The 21,286-nt window shown below is 46.9% G+C and overlaps 1 protein-coding gene across 1 annotated transcript in view; it reads left to right on the plus strand.

Moving 5' to 3' along the window:
- LOC115466875 (zinc finger protein 398-like) overlaps window positions 1-21,286 on the plus strand; it is a 45,327-nt gene that overhangs the window by 806 nt on the left and 23,235 nt on the right. The window contains exons 2-5 of the mRNA XM_030198447.1: window positions 4,989-5,115; window positions 10,668-10,781; window positions 11,059-11,172; window positions 17,121-17,249. Of these exons, the coding sequence (XP_030054307.1) occupies window positions 4,989-5,115; window positions 10,668-10,781; window positions 11,059-11,172; window positions 17,121-17,249 (484 nt within the window). The remainder of the gene's footprint in view (window positions 1-4,988; window positions 5,116-10,667; window positions 10,782-11,058; window positions 11,173-17,120; window positions 17,250-21,286) is intronic.

Genomic DNA, 21,286 nt, shown 5'->3' on the forward strand with positions numbered 1-21,286 from the left:
TTACATTAGTTTAAAAAGGCTAACATCAGTATAGAAAGACACATCAATCTAGTAATAAACAAACAGATACATGAAGGGTGAGGCAGTCGGTGAGGAAAGACAGAGGGAAAGAAGAGAGAAAGGTGATAAAAAATGCAATACAGCCACATAACAGTAATAGGTCAGAAAGCACTAAGGCAGTGCGGGGCTGTAGTGTAAGCTTTCCTGAATAAAGCGGTCTTCAGTGATATTCTGAAGGCCTGTTGTTCGGCGGTAGCTTTAACTGAGTTGGGTAAACCATTCCACAAACATGCGCTGATATAGAGAAAGTAGATGCTTGGCTGGTTTTATACTTGAGGCCACTACACGAGGGGTAGTGGAGATGCAAGTAAGTTCGAGAAGATTTGCACGAATTCCTGGGTGGTAAGATGATGAGATTGACCATATAAGTTGGAACCTCGCCATGGAGGATTTTATGCACCAGGGTGCAAATTTTGAATGTTATACAATCCTTGACAGGTAGCCAATGCATTTTTTCTCCTAATGGCCTGGAGCTGACGAATTTCGATTTACCATAGATCAATCTTGCAGTGTTTTGGCCAGTTTGTAATTTTTTAAGAAGCAGTTCCGTGCAACCTGCATAGATACCATTACAGTAACCTAGATGACTCAAAACAAGAGACCGCACTAAATTGCAGAATACTTCTCTAGGGGAAAAAAGGTTTAATACGCTTCAATTTCCAAAGAGAGAAGAATACCTTTTTGACGGTTGCATTGGTGTTTTTTCACCTACCCCACATAAACATCTGTCCTCCGCAGCGGCCCGGCATCTGCCTGCCTGTTGCTGAACCCCGTCCCTCCACGGTGCACCTTACAGGTGTCCCCGGCGCCTGCAGTGATTCATTATTGCTGCCTGCGCTGGCCCCATAGGCTTCCATCGGCCGGGTCCCGTCTTCGCTGATGTCATTTCCAGATTCCTGTCTGGCGGGACCTGAATCACTGCAGGTGCCGGAGACGTCTGTAAGGTGCACTGGGGAGGGGCGGGGTTCAACAACGGTGGACAGATGCCAGGATGCCCCAGAGGAGGAGAGACATTGATGTGGGGTGCCACCGCTTGGTGGGCCTGAGCCAAGAAGACCCACCCGTAACTACACCACTGCCATAACCAGCAGGTTCAAGTCTCCTACCAATGCTTTTCACTTCATTCTCATCTTTTGTATGTTTTCAGCCAGATCTCTGTCCAGTTCCTCCATCTGCACCTGCTCCTTTCCCTATGTCCCCTGCGTTTTAGTTACTTTGATATTTTTATTGACAAAGTACTAGTTAGTCATCCCTGCTACTCTGCCATCTTTGTCCGTTTTATAAATAGATTACAGCATGATACTAGTAACCATACAGACACAGAAAGACATACCATTCAATATTTACTACTGTTTAACCAGCCAGAACGGCTGCTGACCAGTTTAACAGGGCTAAACTAGCTATCCGCCAATATTCAGTGGGGGATAACTGGTTTATAGCTGGTTTAGCAGCCATATTTGGCCGCTTGAAAAGGTGGTTATTGACTTAGCCGGTTATCTTCAAACTGACCAAAAACAAACCGGATATTCAATGCCGCTCAATGGAAACAGCCTGGCATCAAATATCCATCCAGGCTTAGCGCTGACCGGGGGGAGTTAGCCGGTCTAACTCCTGTGGTCTGAATACTGGCCCCACACTCTTTAGTTTATATAAGAACATAAGAGTAGAAATACTGGGTCAGACCTCTGGTCCATCTAGCCCAGTATCACTAGTATCCTGTCTCCAACAGCGGCCAAGCCAGGTCACAAGTACCTGGCAGAAACCCAAATCGTGGCAACGCTTCATGCTACAAATCCCAGGGCAAGCAGTTGCTTCCCCATGTCTCTCTCAATAGCAGACTATGGACTTTTCCTCCAGGAACTTGTCAAAACCTTTTTTAAACCAAGAAATGCTAACCGCTGTTACCACATCCTCCGGCAAAGAGTTCCAGGACTTAACTATTTTTTGAGTGAAAAAATATTTCCTCCTATTTGTTTTAAAAGTATTTCCATGTAACTTCCTTGATTATCCCCTAATCTTTGTACTTCTGGAATGAGTAAAAAAATCAGTTTACTTCTGCTCGTACTGGATTTTATAGACCTCAATCACATGTCCCCTCATTCGTCTCTTTTCCAAGCTGAAGAGCCCTAACCTGTTTAGCCTTTCCTCATATGAGAGGGGTTCCATCCCCTTTATCATTTTGGTCTCTCTTCTTTGATCCTTTTCTAATTCCACTATATCATTTTTGAGATACGACGACCGGAACTGAACATAATACTGAAGGTGCGGTCGCACCATGGAGCGATACAAAGGCATTATGATATTCACCATCCCTAGTACCCTGTTTGCTTTTTTGACCGCCGCTGCTTTTTTTGTTGGAAAAAAGGTACCGGTACTCATTATGGGTGGGGCCTCCACCTATGCTCCACCCCTATGTTAGCCACACCCTTTATACCAACCATGGCACATATGAACAGGCATCATTGAAAATATACCAGTATGGGGGGGGGGGGGGGAGATCTACCAAGACCTAAATCATGAACAAAATTAATTTAAATGTGATCAGTTTTCATTTTACTTCTACATTTAATGCTAGAAATCCTCAAGTGGCATTACAAGGTAGCTCACTCTACTTTTATACGGTTTAAAAATCTGATAGATCTTCCCTCCTCCCCCCCCCCCCAGACCCCACCCACTAGCAGAATGGCAGGCATACACAGTGTTATTTGAAAATCAGGTAAACTCGAGTTGAGAGAGACAGTGGAATGACCAAGGCACATTCGATACCAAGCTAAAAACAGCAAACACTACAGCAACAGGTGAAAAAAAAAGAATGGTGTGTTCCACCTAGGTTCTGAAATAAATACGCACACACACAATCATTTCATGTTTTCATTTTGTGCTAATTTGCCTTTTCACATTAATTGTGATCCACAATTGCAGCCCATTACAACCTCAGGTCAATGGTAGCAATAAATCAAGCAGTCATTCATAGGATCAAGGAACTCCAAAGAGCCGTCTAGAAAGGCAAACTAATTTAGCGAGTTAACTAACACACTGCGCTTTTAGTACACGATCAGCTCTCAAGAACCTTAAAAATACAGTTTATATTCCTGCCTCGCGCCACCTTGCTGAAGCTACACAACACAGGCAAAGCACAAAACCTGCGCTTTACCTTGTCTAAAAGCACTCAACTACTCGCGCTTTTCCCTAAAAGTTACGAAAACTTGAAGTTTAAGAAGAAGGGCGCGCGGCTGCCGAGGAACAACCCTGCTCCTCACCTGGGTCAGCGCTCTGCCAGCCATCTTTGCTCACCAGGTGCAAGGCTTACAGTGGACTAGATAGGCTCTCTTCCACTCCACTCTCTATTTACCCGAAGTCGCAGCGGAGAACCGGCGGGCGGCGGCAGTGAAAGCTGCAAGCAGGCAGGCTCGCCTCCATCCTTCACTGCCCTCTCAGCGTCCCGCTTTCCTCTCGGGACGCTGAGAGGGCAGGGAAGCAAAGGACGGAGGCGAGCCTGCATGCTTGCAGCTTTCACTGCTGCCGGTTTGCTGCTGAGACTTCGAGTAAATAGATTTCCAGGGGGCAGAACGGAAAGTCGGGAAAAAAAGGTGCTTGTACGCCGTACCGGCACAAAAAAAAGCACTTCTGCCGCCACACAATGAGCAGAAGATTTCAGCATATTATCTGCAGTGACACCCGGATCTTTTTCTTGAGCGCTGACCCCCAAGGTGGACGCTAGCATCAGGTAACTGATTCGGATTATTCTTTCCAATGTGCATCACCTTACATTTGTCCACATTAAATTTCATATGCCATTTGGATGTCCAGTCTTCCAATTTCGTAAAGTCTTCCTGCAATATTTCACAGTCCGCACGTGTTTTAACAACTTTGAATAACGGTTAAGTCATCTGCAGATGTGATCACCTCGCTCGTCGTCCCAATTTCCATATCATGTTCTTACTGATCTTTGCGGCACTCCACCCTCCTCCATTGAGAGAAATGACCATTTAATCCTACCCTCTGTTTTCTGTCCAATAACCAATTCCTAATCCACACCAGAATCTTACCTCCTGTCCCATGACTCATTAATTTTCTCAGGAGTCTCTCATCAGGAACCTTATCAAAAGCTTTCTGAAAACCTAGATACACCACTTCAACCAGCTCACCTTTATCCACATGTTTATTCACACCTTCAAAGAAATGAAGCAAGATTTCCCTTGGCTGAACCCATACTGACTGTGTCCCATTAAACCATATTTGTCTATGCGTTCTGCAATTTTATTCTTTATAATAGTTTCCACTACTTTGCCTGACTTACCAGTCTGTAATTTCCCAGATCACCCCAGAACCCTTTTTAAAAATCGGCATCACATTGGCCATCCTACAATCTTCAGGCACTACAGACGGTTTTAACAACAGGTTACATATTACTAACAGCAGATCAGCAGTTTCATGCTTGAGTTCTTTGAGTACCCTTGGATGTATGCCATCCGGTCCAGGTGATTTACTACTCTTTAGTTTGCCAATTTGGCTCAGTATATCTTCCAAGTTCACCGAGATTTCTTTCAGTTCCTCTGCATCATCACCCCTGAAAACCATTTCTGGTACAGACAGATCTCGTATCTTCTTGCGTAAAGACCGAAGCAAAGAATTAATTTATGACCTTATGCAGAAGTTTCCTGCCTTCAGACAACAACAATCCACCAGTCTCTGTCTCTCCCTCAAACCTTTTCAGCTGCTGCTGCCTCTTCCTTCTTCCAATTGCTAAATCAGCCAACATGAGAGATTTCCAGCATTTCTCTAAGGATCAAAAAATCTGTTCAAAATATTGGAGAGTTAAAGGAACTGAACTCTTCAGAGCTCATCAACAGAGGTCATATAACAACGTCTATTACATGAACATGTTAATGAAACTTTGACTTAGGGTGTCCTGTTTTCTATTCTAGGCATTGGTCACATTTAAGGATGTTGCTGCTTATTTCTTGGAAGTGGAGTGGAACATTCTGGGGGACTGGAAGAAGGAGCTCTACAAGAAAGTCATCAAGGAGATACATGACATCCTCATGTCAAGAGGTAAATATGTCTATCATCTACCACACAGGCACCTTATGGAATTAGTGGGACAAAAATCACACTTACCAGGTACCACGGGCATTTGAAATTTCAAACCTGACATCTGATGCTATCCTGTATCCAACTGGAGCTGATGAAAGAAACCCTGCTGCAGCTCTGCAAAAGATGCTGCTCTGTGCTCTAAAATAAAATATATACCTGAAACTAGAGGCTTCACACAAGACCTGCTGGAGTCTCTCCCTTTTCCTTACAAAATAATTTGGCATAGAAGACCAGAGAGAAGATTTACCTCTTCATATTTCTTGCTGAGAACTATGACTTCTGCATAAGGTCATGACACACTAGTCAACTATATTGTACATTCTTGTGAGAACTACGACCACACACTGCTCCATCAGAACAGGGAACAGATGGAACCTCCCCAGGGATTCTACAAATGCAATTTAAATGTTATTTTCCTTGTCATCAGCTGCAGATGAATCCATTACGAATGGGTTGTGTCCACCTACCAGCAGGGGGAGATAAAGAACACTGAAAACCATTGTGCCTCCTGGATGGCTAGCTCCATCTGCCTCTCAGTATTCTCTATCTCCCAGCAGGGTTGGACGCAGCTTATTCAGCTCCTTCAAGAATCTGCCTGGGGTGGCTCCTGTGCTTTTGCCAGTTGTAGCAGGGATATTGTGGCTATTGCAGCTCCATATTAAAGGCACACAGATTAGCCCTTTCCCTGCCTTACCCTTCCCCCTATGTGGATGCAGGCATATAGGTTTGCCCTGCCTTTCCCACTCTCTTCTATGTGGATGCAGGCACATTGGTTCGTCCTTTCCCTGCCTTTCCCACTAGTCTGGTCCTCCGGAGTGCCTCTGTAGCTGTTGCCTCTAACTTTCTTCACAGCGTTAAAATAAAAAAAAAAAAGCGACGCGCTTGTTAGCGCTGCGATTCTGAGGCTATCTTCTGTCTGTGCAGCGTGACCAGAGCTCTGGGACTTGGTCTGTTGAGGTAAGAGTGTCTTGTAGCTCCTCCAGGGGGGCCCGCGATCAGGGCGTTTTTTGGCGAAAATCCGCCATTTTGAAATTTTCCGCCGTTTTCGGCGATGGCTGTGGAGGTCGTTAAGCGCTGTTCACGTTGTGGGAAGCGCAGATCAGCAGCGGGGCTCTGTAAATCGTGCTCTTCAGATGTCAGGGCCGGCACAAGCATGGCGAACGATGTCTCTTCCTGCTCGGTGGAGCTGGCAGAGGGTGCCATCTTGGATGCACCGCATGGCCCGACCCCCGCAGGAGCGGAGGGGTCTGAGGCTGGAGGAGAGTCTCGGATGGAGGCTACCAGAGGAGCTGCTTGCCCCGGATTGGAACCGGGAGACCAGGGTGAGTCTTTCTCCCCTGAGTTTGTGTTGCTTTTACATGAAGCGTTCATGTTAAAGAGGGCTCTGCCGCAGGTGTCTGACTCTACGTTGCTACCTGGTTCCCCTCCGGTGGAGGCCGGCCCGGGATTGCCGTCAGGCATTCTTTCCCCAGACAGTTGGCCGCATGACAAGCGCAGAAGGGTAAATTCCCCTTTAGAGAGTGGCGCACCCCCCCGTGGTCGGGCTGTGGGGATTGTGAGGGGTCTGGCAGGCCTTCGTGGTCTGAGGAGCCAGAGGAAGATGCCGGATTGCACTGGATCCAGATGATTCCACTGCGAGGAGCTGCCAGCGCTTATTTCTGACGCCTTGCAGGCCCTCTCTATTGAAGATCCTGCACTTGGCGAGGCCTCCTCTGGTAATCCGAGGATGGCAAGTACTAAGAAGCCTACTCGTGCCTTTCCTTTGCATGACTTCATCCAAGAGCTTATTTCGGCTCAATGGGCTGACCCCGAGGGGCCTTTGAAAGTCGCCAGGGCTATGGGGCAATTATACCCTCTAAGTGAGGAGCATTTGGCGCGCCTGTCAGTGCCTAAAGTGGATGCCCTAGTCACGGCTGTGACAAAGAGGGCTACCCTCCCAGTAGAGGGAGTGGTTGCCCTGAAGGACATGCAGGACAGACGGCTGGAATGAGCAATGAAATGGTCCTTTGAAATTTCAGGCCTAGCCTTACGTGTGTCTGTGTGCAGTTGTTATGATGCTCGAGCCTGCCTCGCTTGGTTGCAACAGGCAGTGGAACAGCCCGGGGATGGAGCGGAGCCCCTTGTGGAGGTGGCACCGCGGATGGAGTCGGCCTTGTCATTTTTGGCTGACGCCCTTTATGATCTGGTCAGAGCCTCGGCTAAACAGATGTCTGTGGCGGTGACCGCTCGCCGCCTTCTATGGCTACGGCATTGGGCGACTGACATGGCCTCTAAGCAAAGGTTGGTGAATTTGCCCTTCCAGGGCCTTCTCCTCTTTGGTGAGGAGTTGGAGAAAATTGTCAAGGGCCTGGGGGATGCTAAACTCCAGCAGTTACCCAAGGATAGGCCACGGACTTCTTCCAAGGGTCAGGCGGTTCCCTCCTCTTCCAGACCTCGCTTCTGTGAAGCTAGAAGGTACCGCCTGGGGCGCTCTGCTGGGTTTACTTCGCGTGCCCGTTTTCAGCAGAGGAACTCCTTTCGCTCGGACAAACGCTCCGCAGCGGCCGGTTCAAGGCCTGGAGTTCATGGGCGACCCTGTCAATGATGGTACACCGGCCCACTCCTCGATTCCTGCAGTTGGAGGACGTCTTTCCCTTTCTCGAGGAGTGGGTCAAGATTACCTCAGATCAGTGGGTTTTGGACCTGATCAGAGACGGCTACAGATTGGAAATTACTGCCCCGGTGAGAGACGTGTTTTTGGAATCCCGATGCGGTTTCTCCGGTTTGCGGTGTTGGGAAAACACTTTCAGTTTCGGGCCTTGCCTTTTGGCCTCGCTACAGCTCCCCGAACCTTTTCCAAGGTAATGGTGGTAGTAGCTGCCTTTCTCAGGTGAGAGGGTATCTGGGTTCACCCGTACTTCGACGACTGGCTCATCAGAGCGGACTCTGCAGAAGAGAGTCGTCATGTAACAGCCAGAGTGGTTTCAGTGCTGCAATCTCTGGGCTGGGTCGTCAATATACCCAAAAGTCACCTGACCCCCTCTCAATCTCGAGTATTTGGGGGTTCGGTTCGACACGGCCTCAGGGTTGTTTTTTTTACCCGAGCAAAGGAGGTGCAAGCTTCAGACCCAGGTCCGTCTGTCTGCTCCTGAGGATGCCTCGCCCGTGAGCTTGGGACATTGTCCAGCTGTTGGGGTCGATGATGGCCACCCTAGAAGTGGTGCCTTGGGTGAGAGCGCACATGAGACCGCTGCAGTGTTCCCTGCTACAACATTGGTCTCCCATTTCCCAGGATTATCAGTGCAGACTCAGTTGGCTCCCTGCGGCCCGACTCAGCATGGAGTGGTGGCTCTCAGACAGCAAGCTGCGGTGAGGAATGCTGTTAGCGCCCCAACTGGTGCCTGGTGGTAACCGATGCCAGCCTGAAGGGCTGGGGAGCTCATTGCCAGGAGAGGCATGCCCAGGGTCTGTGGACACTCGAAGAATCGAAGTGGTCCATCAATCGCTTGGAGTTAAAAGCAATTTTCCAGGCGTTGCTGGCCTTTCAATCGACCTTGGAGGGATTGGCTGTCAGAGTGCTGTCGGACAATATGACGGCAGTGGCCTACATAAATCGTCAAGGCGGAACGCAGTGCATAGCACTGACCACGCAGGCCACTCAGATTTGCCACTGGGCCGAGCTGCATCTACAGTTCATGTCAGCAGCTCATATTGCAGGTCAGAGCAACGTGCAAGCCGATTATCTAAGCAGACACCACATCGACCCAGCGGAGTGGGAGTTGGCAGACAAAGTGTTCCTTCAACTCTGTGCCAAATGGGGAACGCCCGTAGCGGATCTGATGGCGTCAAGCACAAATGCCAAAGTCCCATGCTTTTACAGCAGACGGGAAGATCCTCGCTCGGCCTCTTCCTTTGCTCCTGGTACCGAACCTGTTGACGCAGGGCCCGGTAACCATGGAGGATCCCTGCCGCTTTGGTCTTACGGCATGGCTATTGAGAGGGCGCAATTGAGAGACAAGGGCTATTCTAACAAGGTCATCTCTACTCTGTTGCAGGCCCGCAAACGGTCCACTTCCGTTGCATATGCCCGGATTTGGCACCAGTTTGAGGCTTGGTGTGTTCCAAAGGCGATCACACCCATGCAGGCTTCTGTCTCACCGATTCTTGACTTTTTGCAGGATGGTGTACAAAAAGGCTTGGCCTATAATTCCCTGCGGGTGCAAGTGGCAGCATTGGCTTGCTTTCGAGGGAAGGTCGCTGGCCTCTCCTTAGCTGCGCATCCGGACATTGCACAGTTTCTTAGAGGGGTGCTTCGGCTCCGGCCTCCCGTGCGGGCCCCTTGTCCAGCTTGGAACCTGGGGCTAGTATTAAAGGCTCTTCAGTGTTCGCCCTTCGAGCCGCTGAGACGAGCTTCAGAGAAGGATGTGACTCTAAAGACAATCTTTTTGGTGGCCATTACATCGGCGAGACGGGTGTCTGAGCTCCAGGCGCTCTCCTGTCGAGACCATTTCTGCAATTCTCAGAGTCTGGAGTAACGGTACATACTGTGCCTTCCTTCCTGCCTAAAGTGGTTTCAGCGTTTCACCTAAACCAGCCTATTTATCTGCCCTCCTTTACTAGGGAGGAGTTTCCGGAATCTTTTGGGCAGTTGCACCTTCTGGATGTGCGCAGGGCTCTGTTGCAGTATCTGCAGATGTCTAATGCTTTCAGGACCTCTGATTACCTATTTGTATTGTTGTCAGGTCCGCGCAGAGAGTCTCCAGCATCTAAAGCCACTATAGCCCGTTGGTTTAAGGAAGCCATTTTTTCTGCATATCTACTATCTGGCCGGCCTCTGCCTGATGCCTTTAAGGCACATTCCACAAGAGCGATTTCTTCCTCTTGGACTGAGACGGGAGCACTCTCTCTTCAAGAGATATGTAATGCAGCTACTTGGGCTTCTAAGCTCTCTTTTGCCCGTCATTACAGGCTGGATGTGGCTGCCAGGAGGGACGTGCTTTTTGGAGCACAAGTGCTTGCGCGTGGTGTGGCTTGTTCCCGCCCTATCTAGGGATTGCTTTGATACATCCCATTCGTAATAGATTCATCTGCTGCTGATGACAAGGAAGGGAAAATTAGGTTCTTACCTTGGTAATTTTCTTTCCTTTAGTCACAGCAGATGAATCCATGATCCCTCCCTGATTGACTCTGTTTTGTGTTCAGTTTTTCCTGCAGACATGTTCCCTTGGAAAACTACAGGAGGTTGAGTTTGTCCCTCCTTTGTATTATTGCTCCTGTTCTGGGGTGTTCGTTCGCTGTGAGGAAAGTTCATGTTATGCTACTTTGCGGTTTAAAACTGCTTTGGAAGCTTCAAATACTGAGAGGCAGATGGAGCTAGCCGTCCAGGAGGCACTATGGTTTTCAGTGTTCTCTATCTCCCCCTGCTGGTAGGTGGACACAACCCATTCGTAATGGATTCATCTGCTGTGACTAAAGGAAAGAAAATTACCAAGGTAAGAACCTAATTTTCCCTTCCTACTTCTTATTGACAGGTTATTCAATTGTTAATCCTGATGTTATATTCAAGATTATAAAGGAAGATGAGAAATATTTCCCTCAACCATTTGAATGGGAGCGAAAAGAAAACCTAACTGACTCTACCAATAGTAAGTAAATGTTTTTGGATCGAATGGGCTTTGCATTTTGTATTTTTTTTAGGGTGCTTGTATCCCTCCTAACTTGGTGGTCCACCCACCAATACCTATAGGAAGAAATAAATCACCCAAGGCTGCATCAGTTTGCTCTTTATTAGATACCTTATCAAGTATTTGTACAATTAGATCACAGGAGATGATGGGTCATTAACATCAAACATTGTGAGATTTAAATTGGTTTCCTAGTTTAATATTATCAGATCCTTATAAACACTTTTTCTTATCACAGGCCTTCCAATTGTAACGTCTGTGTTCTCACTGAGTGTTAAGCAAGAGGAACATCTCCCCTTCATGGATCATCCTGAATCAGAGATGTCTGAACAGACTCGTCCTTCTGTAACAAGTAAGTATAAAAATCTTCTTGCATGTTTTTACTAAAGTTAGCTGAGATCATTCAGGAACGCAACACTGGTGGGATAAAAGACTGTCATCTCCTCTCTTCCTCCCACTGTCTGTGTCCCTACTTTGGACAGATTAAACTGTCTGTGGAGATAGAGGTACTGATAGAGGTGAGTATCCCATGGGGTGGGATCAGGTCTGCAACACCCTTCATCCTAGAGTGTCTTGGGGTTGGGAAATCTACATTGTTGAAAGTGGAGGTGGAGAGGCTTATAAGTACATAAGTATTGCCATACTGTGACAGACCAAAGGTCCATCAAGCCTAGCATCCTGTTTCCAACAGTGGCCAATCCAGGTCACAAATACCTGGCAAGATCCCAAAAAAGTACAAAACATTTTATGCTGCTTATCCCAGAAATAAGCAGTGGATTTTCCCCAAGTCCATTTTAATAATGGTCTATGGACTTTTCCTTTAGGAAGCCAACCAAAACCTTTTTTAAACCCTGCTAAGCTAACCACCTTTACAACATTCTCTGGCAACGAATTCCAGAGTTTAATTACACGTTGAGTGAAGAGAAATTTTCTCCGATTCATTTTAAATTTACTACTTTGTAGCTTCATCGCGTGCCCCCTAGTCCATAGTATTTTTGGAAAGAGTAAACAGATGCTTCATGTCTACCCTTTCCACTCCACTCATTATTGTATAGACCGCTATCATATCTCCCCCTCAGCCGTCGTTTCTCCAAGCTGAAGAGCCCTAGCTGCTTTAGCCTTTCCTCATAGGGAAGTTGTCCCACCCTCTTTATCATTTTTGTTGCCCTTCTCTGCACCTTTTCTAATTCCACTATGTCTTTTTTGAGATGCCGTGACCAGAATTGAACACAATATTCGAGGTGTAGTCACACCATGGAGCAATACAAAGGCATAATAACGTCCTCATTTTTGTTTTCCTTTCTTAGCTTCCTGTTTGCTTTCTTAGCCGCCGCAGCACACTGAGCAGAAGGTTTCAACATATCATCAATGACAACACCTAGATCCCTTTCTTGGTTGTTGACTCCTAACGTGGAACCTTGCCTTACTTAGCTTTAATTCGGGTTCCTCTTTCCCAGATGCATCATTTTGCACTTGGTCATATTAAATGTCATCTGCCATTTAGACGCCCAGTCTCCCAGTCTTGTAAGGTCCTCTTGTAATTTTTCACAAACCTCCTGCGATTTAACAACTTTGAATAACTTTGTGTCGTCAGCAAATTTAATTACCTCACTAGTTACTCCCATCTCTAGATCATTTATAAATATATTAAAAAGCAGCGATCCCAGCACAAACCCCTGGGGAACCCCACTATCTACCCTTCTTCATTGAGAGTACTGACCATTTAACCGTACTCTCTTTTTTTCTATCTTCTGCACTGTTGTTGAGGAACATGACTGATGAACATGGTGCAGTTTGTGTTAGTCATGGAGACTTTGTATTGCTGATAGGTTAATGGAAATCACATTATATAATGCAGTTTATAGTAATGAATTTTAATGTTTTGTTACTTTAATGGTATCATACATGTTCACGTGGTTAATGTATGTTAATGTTTCTATTAGCTTTAATGTGTGGAGGAGTGGCCTAGTGGTTAGGGTGGTGGACTTTGGTCCTGGGGAACTGAGGAACTGAGTTCGATTCCCGGCACAGGCAGCTCCTTGTGACTCTGGACAAGTCACTTAACCTTCCATTGCCTACCGCATTGAGCCTGCCATGAGTGGGAAAGTGCGGGGTACAAATGTAACAAAAAAAAAAATGTGCTTTAGTATATTGTTTCTTTAGTTTGTGCCCATGATTACGAGTAGGTCGTATGGCCAGTTAAGAAAGATTATAAGAAGTAATTAAGAATTATCCTCAATGATGGGAAATGATGAAGGGCCCAGTTTACTAAGCTGTGTTATAGGCGCGTTATAGTTTTTAACGCACCTTAACTATGTACGTGTGTTAACCGTAGATGCACCTACAGTATCCCTATAGGTGCTTACACAGTGTGCACTCTAATTGTAGGTACGTTAAAAATGCTAATACATCTTAGTAAATAGGGCCCGAAGACCCCATATGTATGGAGAGGTTCTGAACAAAAACGTCCCGTGGTAGTTTGGGAATGGGCGCATGGTTCCCATGCGCTAAAGAACAGAAAATATTTTTTAGCACTGGGGGCATGTTTGGGGGTGGAGAGGAGGCGTGCCCAGTGCCAATTGGTTAGTGCAGCCGCATCACTGTGCACTAACCAATGAGTGTGCGAGCCCTTACCGCCTAACGGATAGACGTTGGTAAGGGTCACACAATAATGACCACAGGCTAATTGTGAAATGAGCGTGTGGCTATTAATAGGATAGAAAATGTGGCCCTTTTTCAACCACGCTAAAAGATGCCTTAGTGTGGGGGAAACCCTCATTTGAGTAACAGCGTAGGCCGCATATTAGCGCAGCTTAGTAAAAGGACCCCTTAACTGCTTGGCTCCCGTGGTTTGCGGTTTTTCTCTCACTCCCAGCCACCCTCATTCCCTGATTGTAATTCTGAGGAGACCCCCTTCTTGTTCCTGATGCTTGGGGGGGAGGGGGAGCGGGGGACATGGGGCAGGTTTCTGAAGAGAGCAGGGAAGTCAGATTAAACCTTGAAAAATCTGAATGTCTGGTTTTCACTAAGGGCCAAGGTTGAGATTAAATTTACAATAGTGTACATCCCTTTGACGGTGAATGCATTTCTTTGGACTCTAAATCCAGATGAGCACATTTCTATGGTAGCTCAATCATAATTCACCAGTTTGGATCAGGGGCGTAGCCAGACCTTGCGGTGGGAGAGGGCCAGAGCCCGAGGTTGGGGGCACATTTTGAGTGCTGCCACGCCCCCCCCCCCCCCCGCCATGCCTCGCTTCACTTCACCTCACCACCCCCACCACCTCGCGCCTCCTCACCTCCTCACCTCCTTGCACCCCCCTCCCCTTGTCTCACAAACAAATACCTTTGCTGGCAGGGGTCCCCGAAGCCTTCTTCAGTGCCGTTCTCCAGCGGAGCCACGTTCCAGCCCTGCTCTTCTTCTTGCTGCCTCTTGTCCTGTGCACGCTGACGCTCCTTCTCAGTTTCACATAAAGGAGCATCAGCATGCACAGGAGGAGCAAGAAGAAAGAAGAGCAGGGCAGGAACACGGCTGCGCTGGAGACCGGCGCTGAAGAAGGTGGGGGTTGGGGACCCCCGCCAGCCAAACCAGGGGCCCAGATTAAATTTGCTGGGGCCCAGGCCCTTGTGGCTCCCCCTGTAGCTACGCCCCTGGTTTGGATATCATAAAAAGACTCTGTTCTAAATTTGAAAAGGATTTTTCTTGTTGTTTTAGTACACTTTTCTTGATTACTGGGAGGTTGGTGTACTGTAATTGTTTCTATGTGAGACTTCCAAAAAAACAAAACTAAGATGCCTGTAGGTGGTCCAGATTGCTGACAGGGAAAACGTTACATGATCATATTTCACCAGTTCTGAGATCTTTACACTGGCCTTCAGTTGATTGTCTGATTAAGTTGAAAGCTCAGTGCTTAGTTTTTCGGGCTCTGTATTATTCGGTAGCTCATCTGAAGTCTTATCTTTCCTGTAGATCTTTACATTTGGTTCACCAGTCATTGCTCACAGTTCCCTCACATTTACATGTGAAATGTACTTGGCGGTGATCTTGTGCCTTTTTTGGAATTCATCTGTGGAACTCATTACTCTTAGGGCCCTGTTTACAAAGTTATGCTAGCTTTTTTAGCACAAGCTAACCGTGTAGATGCCCATAATATTCCTATGGGGTAAGAGCACTTAAGAAATGTATAGTGGCTTAAAGGGTCTACTGTCTTGTATACACAATTTCAACTCTAACATAGACTCAATGTTCACTTAAATATATAATGTGTAATAATGGGGGGAAAGGTCTCATTTGTCACTGGGATATGCTGCTAAGTAGCAACATCTAGAATATGAAAAATCCCATCTGTGACTTGAATCATTATTGACATAAAAAAAAACCCTCCTACCTAAATGTCTGCTCATATGAAAAATGCTAGCACCAATCAGGATGTCACCCCTGTGGGTCAGCACTTTACAAAACCAGAACACTGTACCAGTGATTTCATGGTAAGAATCCTGAAAGGGAACTTTAAAACAATACAGGAATGTAAGACCTTTGAAGTCAGAATGATTAAATATTTTGACACCCACCAGACAGGACTTAACAAAGATCTGGGTTTTGTAGCCCATTATAAACCATAAAATTGTACTGCTTTGTCACCCTCCTATCTCCATGCATATCTCCCTGTCCCTCATCCACCCGACTCTTCCTGTCTCTCACCTATCCACCCCCATCCTGTTAGACTGTCACTGAAATGCTTTGATGTTTCACTTACATATATACTGTCATCTACCAACATTTGCTTATTTCCAATCTGACGAAGGGCAACCTTCGAAAGCTAATCAAGAAATGTATTAAGTTATGTCCAATAAAAAAAGGTATCATCTTATTTTCTTTTCCATGTTTTATTTTGTTTTATTTCTATTGATTACCTAACAAATTTTGAAATTGCACAAAGGAAATTGTAAAAAGGAAAAAATATAGCAATGTTGACAAAAAAGAAGATACCAAAATTTATACAAGACTCAATCTAGCGACGACTGTGGCTGCTGGGCAGGACTTTATTCCATATAAGTTCTCTTTTATATGGAATGGAAGCCTTCCCAGCACATCCCAGGATGCGCTGGACGGGGCTGAGTGCTGCCATTTTGGAGGTGGCTCTTGTAGGAGGGACTAGGATCATGTCCCTCCTCCATTCAAGGTACCGGGGCTTTGGGGGGGGGGGGGGGAATCGGTCACAGTCACTGCTAGACCACTAGGTTCTGGGCTGGTGACCTTCAGCCCTCTGTTCTGTTGGGGCGGCTGGAGGTCTGCTGGACCTCCAACCCATACCCTGGTGGTCTAACGGCAATTGTGACTACGATTCCTCACCCCACCCCATGCCACCTTCTCCCTCTGAAGCCCCAGTACCTTGAATGGAGGAGGGGCATGATCCTAGTCCCTCGTCCTACCAGTGCCGCTTCCAAAATGAGGGCTCCAAGCCCTGTCTATTTTATTTATTTATTTGTTGCATTTGTATCCCACATTTTCCCCACATATTTGTTGGCTCAATGTAGTGCATCCTAGGATGCACTGGGAAGGCTTCCATTCCATATAAGGGAGAACTTCCTAGGATGCACTGGACAGGGCTGGGCGTCCTCATTTTGGAGGTGGCACTGGTAGGAGGAGGGACTAGGATCACGGAGCCCCCATGGTTAAAGGTATGTGATGAACAATGGTGCTGTACTGCTCAAAACCCTACGCAGAACCTCCCTTATATGGAATGGAAGCCCCCGCCCAGCACATCCCAGGATGCAGTGGACAGAGCTGAGCGCCGCCACCTGGTGTAGTGTTTTGAGTGGTAGAGCGCCATTGTTCATCATGCTCTACCTTTAATCATGGCGCCACAACGAAAGAGCGCACCAGCATACATTAGCATGGATTAGCATGCTACTTGCGTTGATCTGCTGTGGGGGTTTTTCGTTCTGGCGCTCTGGTCGGCTGATTCTAAAGCGCAGGTAAAGGCGGGCGCTACTCCAGCGCCAGTGGCCTTTAGCACCCACATTTTCCTCTGATCATCTGCCTGTGTCTGCTGAAGACCTCTTTGGCTGTCTCATAGAATCATAATGATTTAGGAGAGTTCCAGTTGGTGGTGTTGGGCAGAATCTGATTTCTGATCTATAGCAACTCTCCTGATGACAGAAACTTCCACTGTGTTTATTCAGTACCAGCATCCACAACGAAGCTATGTGTAACTCTCGAGGAAAGGATCTGCCCACCTCAGTATTAAAATGATCAGGTTTTGGGGTAACCTATTGTACTATCTTTGTCCTGTAATAGGCTCCCACATTGTCAAGCCTGACATTTTAATCCGATTTGAGGAAGAGGGATTCGGGACTGAGCCTCCGGGATCTGAGGAAAGAGGAAATCTAACCACCAGAGGCACATGTAAGGAACTGCACGAAACAGGTGATACAGCTTGGATTAAAACTAGTAATGAGGTGATACAAATGTTTTCCTACAAGAAAGACACCTCTTCTGGACCAAGTACAGTGAGAATCAGGTGTTAAAATCATAGTCCCTGCTTCTAACTTTTGCTCTGGGGATTATGTGTGTGTTCTGTTTTCCTTGGGCCCGATATTTAAGTGTCGAGTGAAAATTCAGGTTAATAACCTCCATTTGCATGATTTCAAGTTAGGAAGAGGTAGAAGACAAAGTTAGCAGGCAGCCATGAGGGGACTATGCTCCTGCTCCAACGACCCCTACTGGACTTAACTGGACGGTCCCCCTGGGGCCATCTAACTTCTGATAGCAGCACTAAAACAGGTAGTGCCACTCAGTATTGCCTCTGACCACTCACAAAAAAGGTGGATAGGTCAGGGGAGGTATAGGAGGCGGCGTTAGGGAGGACCCTGAGGTTATTCGGGTGCTCACAATATTCATTGCTGGCACCCGCATAGTTAAGCGGCCTAATTTAGGGCACCACAGAAGCTGACACCTCCATAACTACTTTTTTTTTTTAAGTTCAGCCATTTTTATTGAAAAATTTACAACATATAAACCAACAATAAATAAAATGCCTCATAGGACAAAAAGAGAAGCATACATCACTAACATGTGAGACCTAACAGTATCGGTATTCGCCAAACATTTGCATACTATCTATAAATATGAATCTGTCGTTGCAGGAAAACAGAACTTTTTATTGAAACATGGTAAAATTTGGAGTCCCGTAACTAAATTTTATTCTTAGATGGTTTAGATCTATCTGCATAACTTAAAAAAGAAAAAGACATTTTTGAACCCCCTCCCCCTCAGCCTGTGGCCAGCAGGCAGTCTCCGCCTCCCTGGCCTACAACTATCCCTGGATGTCCAGTGGGGGAGGGGTCGTTGGGGCAGGAGTACAGCCCCCTAGCTCCTGCCCCTCATGGCTGCCTGCCAACCTCTGCCTCTTCCTAACCTGAAAGCATCCGAATGGAGGTTATTAACCTGAATTTTCACTTCACACTTGAAACTGATACAGTCTGTTCAATTTTACTTGGAAGATAGAAGTATAGAAACAGAAAATGAAGGCAGATAAAAACCATATGGCCTTTCCAGTCTGTCCATCCATCCATGCCATCTACTATCCCTTCCTTTCCCTTAGAGACCCTATGCACTTGTCCCAAGCTTGCTTGAATTCAGATCAAGTCTTCGTCTCCAGCACCTTCACCAGGAGGCCATTCCATGAATTCACTCCTTCCATAAAGAAGTATTTCCTCAGGTTACTCCTGAGTCTGTCCACTTTCACATTCATCTTATGTTCCCCCTCATTCCAGAGCTCCCTTTTAGTTGAAAGAGAGTTGTCTCCTGTGTATTTATATCACAGAGGTACTTAAATATCTCTGTCGTATGTCTCCTTTCATTCCAGTGCTTGCTTTCAATTGAAAGAGATTCAACTCCTGCCACAGAGGTATTTAAACATCAATATCATAGGTCCCCTCTCCCAACTTTCTTCCAAAAAATACATATTGAAATGTTTAAGTTTGTCCCATTACGCTTTATAGCAAAGACCACTGACCATTTCAGTATTTGCTTTGTGGACTAACTCAATTCTGTTTATATCCTTTTGAAAGTGGGGTCCGCAGAATTGTACACAGTACTCTAAATGAGATCTTATACATGGGCATTATCACCTTTTTCCTGCTGGCCATTCCTCTCGCTATGCACCCAAGCATCCTTCTAGCTTTTACCTCCTCCTTTCTACCTGTTTGGCCACTTTAAGATCATCACATAGGATCACACCCAAGCCCTGTTCCTCTTTTGTGCACTGAAGTGCTTCATCAGATACATGACCTGCATTTTTTTAGCATTAAATCTTAGCTGCCAAATTCTGGACCATTCTTTAAGCTTTGCTAGGTCTCCCTTCATGCTGTCCACACCATTAGGAGTGTCTACCCTATTGCAGATTTTGGTATCATCCGCAATGGGGCAAACCCTACATCCTATATAATAAAAAGCATCTCCAACATTCTGAAGCTGAGAAAGTGAAGCCTGAAGCACCCGTGCTCACTGTAAGGCTGTATCCATCCATCCCCTGAATTGACGTCAGCATGCTTCCGGGTACGTCAAACGCTGCACTGACCAACCGCAGGACAGCAGCACCGCGTGCCAACAAACAATTCCTCTCATGGAACTTACTTAACCGTTGCAGACAGACAACCGCCATCAACACATCCGGAACCGCCGGGTAACCCCCCCCCGCCCCCGACACACACGCCCACAACATCAACACTACCGCTACCGTTGCCGGTGAAAAAAACCATTGAAACGCTCCGCCGCACCCCCAACACTGCCGGAACAGCTAACACCCCTGCAAGCCAATGGATGCCTGCTGCTAAACCCGCCTCCGCCACAACCTCCCTCCCACAGACACGACACACCCTCACAGTCCTTCTCTCTGTCTCTCACCCACATTCCCCATCTTGCCAGTCTCTCCTTTTGTCGTTTACTCACATTTCCCATTCTCTCCTTCACACACATTTTTTTCCCCATTTTCCCCTGTTCTCTCCTCAGTCTCTGTGCTATTTTCCCGCCCCTTTTCTTGCGCTCTTTCCATTTTTCAATTCTGTCCTCGGAGTGTGCTGCCTCTCTGTGACGTCATGCCCCCTTCCACCCCACGCCCTCCCCCCATTGCCGCTCTCTGCGTTGTGGCGTTGTGGGTTTCGTTCGTTGTTCGGCTCCTGTGTTATTACCTGGGAGCAGTGGGAGGAGCAGAATCGGTGATGACTAACCCTGTCCCGTCCCTTCCGCCCACCCCCATATCCCGCTCAGGTTAACAACTGGCGCTGCTGCGTCCGAGTCCGACAAGCGCAAGAGATAGTGGGAGAAGAGTTTTGATGATGTGAGCAGAGGAGGGGGACGAACGGCGTCGGATGAAGAGATTGGGGTGAGGAACGGGGTCGGAAATGAGTGACAGTTAAGGGTGAGGAACTTTTTCGGGGGTCAGTAGAGGGGCGAGCTGCCGGGACGGGAGGAGGGGACCGATTGGAGAAGCAGAAGAAGCTGGAAGGATGAGGCTTGTGAAGAAAAGTGTGAGAGAAGCTAAATACAAAAGGAAGAGGGAGAAATGAATGGATGCAGAGGGGGAGCAAAACATCACCAAATGATTAAATGAGGTAGTAATTTAAATATACAGTGAACATACATGGGAACGCGTGAAAGACACCTGAGACAAGTGACCAGAGAAATGCCCTGGGGTAGGAGCAAAAAGTGATTAAATGATTTAAATAGACTTAGAAAGATAGACCGAGAGATGGGGGGGAGGGGGGAGAGAGAAAAAAAATACAAGGAAAAGTGTCAGATAGGAGAGAAAAGAATGGAAGGAAGAGATTTAAACACTGGGGGGGAAAATGTCAAGAGATTTAAGGACGGTGGAACCAAGACACATGTGAAAGAGATTTAAATAGAAAGACAGCCAGCCAAAGGAGAAATTAGATCTTACCTGCTAATTTGCTTTCCTTTAGTCCCTCCGGACCGGACCAGGATTGGACTGATGGGTTGTGCTCGCCTACCAGCAGGTGGAGACTGAGAAAAAACTCTGACTCTAGAGAGCCAATAGGAGCCCTGGCCATGTGACCTTAGCCTCAGTAAGAAAGAAAGAAAGACCTTCTGTGCCGTAAGGAATCCTAGCAGCCACAAAGCACTCGGCAATGCCAAGTATCAGAGCTCACCAGCAACTCTCACCAGAGAAGTGGTATGGCCCGATATGTATTACAGCTCACCAGCAACTCTCACCAGAGAAGCGGTATGGCTCACTTGTACTATAGCTCACCAGCAACTCTCACCAGAGAAGCGATATGGCTCACATGTAATATAGCTCACCCGCAACTCTCCCCAGAGAAGTGGTATGGCTCACGTATAATATAGCTCACCCGCAACTCTCACCAGAGAAGTGATATGGCTCACTTGTCTTATAGCTCACCAGCAACTCTCACCAGAGAAGTGGTATGGCCCACTTAAGATTT

This window comes from Microcaecilia unicolor, chromosome 3 (assembly GCF_901765095.1).
Source record: "Microcaecilia unicolor chromosome 3, aMicUni1.1, whole genome shotgun sequence".
NCBI lineage: Eukaryota > Metazoa > Chordata > Amphibia > Gymnophiona > Siphonopidae > Microcaecilia > Microcaecilia unicolor.